General features: G+C 36.1%; 1 protein-coding gene across 1 annotated transcript; it reads right to left on the bottom strand.

Moving 5' to 3' along the window:
- Window positions 1-1,831: 1,831 nt before the first annotated feature.
- On the bottom strand, window positions 1,832-5,306 carry Npvf (neuropeptide VF precursor). Its single transcript, XM_013024430.1, has 3 exons — window positions 5,169-5,306; window positions 3,553-3,959; window positions 1,832-1,883 (listed from the first exon to the last, which is right to left on the bottom strand). Exons 1-3 carry the CDS (start codon window positions 5,304-5,306, stop codon window positions 1,832-1,834), a joined length of 597 nt encoding a protein of 198 aa, XP_012879884.1.
- Between the last annotated feature and the right edge of the window lie 600 nt (window positions 5,307-5,906).

The raw sequence follows: 5,906 nt of genomic DNA, 5'->3' as shown, positions 1-5,906 counted from the left end.
TGGGGGCTGGACACCAGTAGCTGATGCCTATAATCCTAGGGGGATGAGATCTGAGGATTGCAGTTCAAAGCCAGCCAGGGCAGAAAAGTCCATGAGACTTTTTACTTGAGCTGTGGTTTGAAGTGTAGAGCACCAGCTTTGAGTGAAAAAACCAAGCAAGAAGGAGAGGTTTTGAGTTCAAGCCCCAGTACCCATGGTGGAGTGGGGGAGGAGGGAGTAGAAGGGGATAAGGAAAGAACAGATAAGATGAATAAAAAGAGATCAACTAACTAAAATCTAGGTCCCTCAGGCCAATAACCGGGCAATGCAAAGGCCCCTGTCAGTCTTGTACCATCTTTATATCAAAAGAAAGTAACAGCTTCTCTTTGACTTTATATCTCCTTTCCTGCTTTGCCTACATCAACACTTGGGAGAAGATAGGAGGGGAGACTGTTCTCCACAGGCCTACCATTTCTCATCTTTCTAAAGAGGGGAGGAAGGAGAGGCAGAGAGAGCAGAAGGTGCCCCTCTTCTGCCCCCCTGGCTCAGCTAGTGATGGAGGAGAAGACAATTGGTCTTGCTTATGGGTTGGTGTCTTCAACTTCACTTGACAAAGTTTTTTAATATCAAGAGATGACCAAGGAAGTTACAGAAGCTGTCCAGGGTATCATTAAGGGATCTCTACCCAGCAGGAGTGGGAGATTTGCACAACCCAGCAGGGGTACCATGGGAGAAAAGAAAACTATTTCCTGTGTGTCCCCTATGGAATTGAGGCTGTTCAATAACCTAGTTACATCTGATTAAAGACTTCATATTCTTAGGACTCAAGTTGAGTCATTATGCATTTGTGTTGTGGTTTATTGAATTTGTAAATTGTTAGTGGAAAAATGGACAGATTTTTTTTCTTGTTGTTAGTCAAAAAATTGCAGTGTTAAATGAGGAACAAAGAGCAACACAGAGGTGAATTTCTGGATTTAGATGCAAGGGATACTAAAAGAATTAACTAGTAGTTGCATTTTGCCCTCTATATCTCTGAAATCTAAGTTTCCTTTGTTTTATAAAGTATATGGAGAAATATAAGTTTTACATTTCAAATAACAGTGAAATGAAAACAGCAGATGTTCATGAGCGATTTGTTATTCAATTTGTTATTCAACTTGTCAATCAGGTTTATCCTGTTAATTTTCATTGTAATATTTGTGAGATTACTCTTCTATTTAATTAAAAAAAATCAAATGTAGCCCCGTTTCTCTCAGATGTTTCTTAGTTACTTACAATCTTCTTTTTTGAATATTTTTATTATCTTTAAGTAGTTGTACAAAGGAGTTGCCATTCAACAAAGCAGTTTATAAATATAGTGGGCCTTGATTGGTGTCACCCCTTTCAACCTTCCTACCCACTCTTCCCAGCTCACCCCTTCTCTCATTTTCATTAATTTTTTAGGATATGTATTGAATTTTTTTGCCATTTAACAAAGCAGTTTATGTATATAATACATCTTGATCTGTGTCATTCTTCAACATTTTCATCCCCCTTAGACTTACCACTTCCCTTATCTTTGCTAATTTTGTGATATATACAATGAATTCTTGAGTGCCTTCTCTCCCCTTACCCCTCCATTCATCTACTTTACAATAATTTTTATTTAGACAATGATTTCAACTTTACATTATAAATATTATTTAAATTATTTAAGACTTTTAAGATAAGCTACACTGATCAGGATGAATTGCCCTCAGTGACATAACCCATTCAAAAAGCGTGGCCCCTCTTCCTGCTGTCTTCACCATAAAACTATTTGTAGATTACAGCTCACAGCTTCATAGCATCTTTAGGAATGGATCCACACTTCTTATTTCTCTTCTTTCCCTTTTGCATCCTCTATTTCCTTGAATATCAGTCTCCTGAAATGTAAGCAGTTCAGAGTGTTCTGATCATAGAAGCAACAAGGATTCAAAAGCATCTAAAAGGAAGTTCTACAGTCCTAATTGCCTAATTCTTCTTCACCTGAAATGAATGCTACAATTCACGGAAGTTAAATTTTTGATAAGCAAACAGGCTCAAAACTTAGTGTCAACTCATCTTTCTCCCACACTACCACCCCACTCTCAACACTTGATTAGTTGCCTAGTTCTACTCCTAAGCCCTCAACAAAAATGGCAATCATTGCTGTCCTCATAGCCTCAAGTCCTTGTCTGGCTCCTGCGTGTCTGCAATCTGCTCTTTCTCTACCTCATGTTCTGTCCCTTCCTTGTGGAATAGAGCCTTGTGGAATAGAAACCTCAGCTCTTCATGGCTCAGTTGGCTGTAGTGTCTTTGCCACTCTTTTCCTTTTTGCTTGGAAATCATTCCTCTTCTGCCAGTCTCTGAATGTTCGAAGTAGAGCTGATTTTCTAGCTCTTCAAATGCTCTGGACCTTTTCTCCCTGCAGCCTCCCCCCATGCTCCCCAAAGCCTGCTGCAGGCCCTTCTTGGTGACACTCTTTTATCATTCATTCTATTAACGACTGTGGGCTTGCTATATGGCAGACATGGATGTAGGCACCAGGAAAATGGCAGTATAGGAAAATGGCAGTGCACAAAAATTATGGGGTTTATAGAAAGGAAATTATATAGACTGGAACATATAATAAGTCATATGCGGATAAGAATCATGGGGGAAAAACACGAGCATTCTGAGTTCTCTCTGATAAAGTGATGCAGGCTTGTACCTTATTATCTTCAGGCTTTAACTAAAGTGTTACATTCTGCTTTATATAAAAAATGTTTTTCTTAACATATATTCTCTACTAGAAAATGATAGTAAAACTTTATTTTATTTTATTTTTTGGGTCTGGTCGTGGGCCTAAACTCTGGGCCTGGGCGCTGTCCCTCAGCTCTTCAGCTCAAGGCGAGCACTCTACCACTTGAGCCACAGCACCACTTCCAGCTCTTTTCTTTTTTGCTTATGTGGTGTTGAGGAATTGAACCCAGGGCCTCATGCATGCAAGGCAAGCGCTCTACCACTGAGCCACCTTCCCAGCCCCAATAGTAAAACTTTAATCTTGTGTAGTAACTTATACCCCAATTTATATGTAGTAGATAATAAATACTTACCTGTTAAAGAATGATTACATCAGGAGTTATTCATTAAATGATATCCAGAAAAAAGAAGACAATTTGATTGACAGTTGGGGAAGAAAAACATTTTAACAATGAGCTCTGTGTTGTTGAAATGCTATTCTTTGGACTTGAGGATAATGCTCATGTGGAACTTTAGGTTAGTGAGTTAAGTGGTCAGATAATATGTCCTAGGTTTAATTTTCTAATCTTGTCATTGCATGGACTCAGTGTGTGGCTTATAGAGTAGTGGGATTTATACCATCTGTGTCTTAGGGGAACCATGTTAGCCTTATGTTTCTATAGTTACATTTATTACACCTGGCCTTCTATACTTCTTACTTTATGGGCATTAACTTGTTTGTGTCATTGCCTTTGTTAGATACTCATTTTGAAAAGAAGTCATCCTCTTATACGTTTCTGGACCGGCTCTGTGCAATTACCTGAGCACTTTGACTGGTTTTCAGGTATTTACCTTGGTAGCTTTTGGCCAGAATTCTGAAGTTTTTGGTGCTGGCAGGTCATAGAGTAAAGTAACTCACTGGGAGGCATTGAACGCATGGACCTTGGAAGCAAATCACTCAGTGTCTTGGTGACACTTTTGGCTGTTGTCATTCTCCCGAACCTTTGAGGAAGGTTAGGAACACATCTCAAGATGCTTGCCTCCATATTTCTTCCAAATCTCAGAGGCAGGCTGGCAGTCTCCCCAGGGCTCCTTGTTTCTTTCATGGTCCTCCCAAATCTCAATGGCAAGTTGGCTGCTGAATGTGGCATTTTATTGGCAGCGGGTGTATTCGTCTTAATTACATTTTTTGGTCCCCAATCTTTCAGTTCTTGAAAATTGATACTCCTTTCCTTTCTCCCATTTGGGGTTCCACTAGGCTATAGTTAGAAATGACAATTAAAGTAGTTTATTATTGTTATAAGCCATAGATTTAAGCACCAAATTAACTTAAATCTAGACTTTAATCTACAGGATTGTTAAAGCTATAAACAAAGTTTGTGTTCTTATGTGCAGAATTTTTTAATAAATAATTTGTATTAAGCTTCTTAAAGCAATCTAGTTTCCCTGTCCCTTGGCTATTGTAAGACAGCTATAAAATATTAATAAAATACATATAGTGAATACAGCAATATGTTCAAGCACCAGGAACATAATGAAGTATTGAAATGAGGCAAAAGTTTATCTTACTTGTTACTCTCAGTTTTTTGATGCGTATTATTTATGAAATAACTTCTACATTTTTGTAGAAACTATAAAAGTATATTTTTATTTTGACTTTAGCAAAACCTTAGAGAAGGGACAAGTGGTAGATGGAAACATATGCTAGCCAGATTTTAGAGTGTGATTGTAAGAAGTCTCACTGAATTTCTTTACACCTTCATACTCAGAATTGCATCTTAAAAACAAGTATCAAAAGACCAATTATTTTAATTAGAATATAAACTATGCTTTTTAGTAAAGCAATAGCTTTATGGGTTACTGTACTGCAAACACACAAATTGTGTGGATCCATTTAAAATACAGTGGCTGCTTAGATTTAGTTTTAACCATTTGAGTTTATCCAAAAAAAAGTTTTTTGAGTGTTTTCTAATTGTAACCTAAGTGAAATATGTATTAACTTCAGCAGTTGAAAAAAATAGAAAAACCCAAAGAAAGAAAAACAAACAATAAATTGCAAGTCCAACATCTAGAAATAAGTTTGTGTTAAATCTTAAGTAACCTGTTTAACAGCTTGTAATGGCTAAATAGAAAATATGAAAGCATTTTAAAATTTGTAGCTTAATACTATTCAAATGGATTACTGAAAATATGCCCAGATCTTATTATTAGCACCACTACTTATTAGAAATACTTTTGAGTCAACTGAAAATATATAATTGTACCGTGTGCTTGGTAAATATCACATTAAACTTGGCATTAGAGAAGCAGGCTGTTCTAAATAATACAGTTGTATCAATATACTGTTACAGCATTCTGAAGTTTTACCAAATAAGCACACTTATTCCTTGTTCTCTACAAAAGCATTAGATATAAGGTAAACATTTCATATCATATATATGGCAAATTAGATAGATTTAAAAACATACCTCGGAATATTTGTCATAATTTTCTTTGCTGTAATGATGGGAAATCCTTAATTCATTTGCACAAAAGATGTTGGATGTTAACAAGCTTGAAGTGGCTAAAATCAGTAAAATGAATCGTTTTGATGAAATAATTTCCATTTTGTCCAAATCCAATATTAAGTTAATATGTGTAGCCCAGTGTCTACAGACGGGAAATCATGGTGCTTTTATAGTCTACAAAAACAAAAGCAAATTTTCTGTAATAATGAAATAATTTCCACACGTTTTAAATACTAATATTAATTAGAGTTGTATCTAAAGTATGCATGTAACGAACGTGTGTAATTCATTGGGGGGGCAGCAATGTTTGTGTTGCAGATTCATTAACTTTGAAAGTAATTTCCTCATTATGAAAGCTCCTTTAATTAGGTAGGATTGAAGCAACAGTCAATTAAGATTCCAAACAAACAGGATGCTTTCTTTGAGTTCAAATAAGATGTATTTTGTTTGTGGTGTTTGCGTCAGTTGTTTGAGGGCAGAAAAAAAAGGATTCAATACATGCTAGCTGTATTATTTTTAAAATTCAAACATAAGAGTTAGGCATAGTATTTTCAAAATGTCACACAAAATTAAGAATGTAAAAGAATTTTAAGTCATGCAATACCTCAATAAATGGCATGAATTAATTTTTTTGTAAAATGTTGTTTGGTTATTAAAAAGCTTCAAGAGTAAATGTCAGCTGCAACAAGAATGATCAGC

Source organism: Dipodomys ordii, unplaced genomic scaffold, assembly GCF_000151885.1.
Source record: "Dipodomys ordii isolate 6190 unplaced genomic scaffold, Dord_2.0 Scaffold76, whole genome shotgun sequence".
NCBI classification, from domain to species: domain Eukaryota; kingdom Metazoa; phylum Chordata; class Mammalia; order Rodentia; family Heteromyidae; genus Dipodomys; species Dipodomys ordii.
Note: the sequence above shows the minus strand (reverse complement) of the source record. Positions and strands in the feature narration are given on the sequence as shown.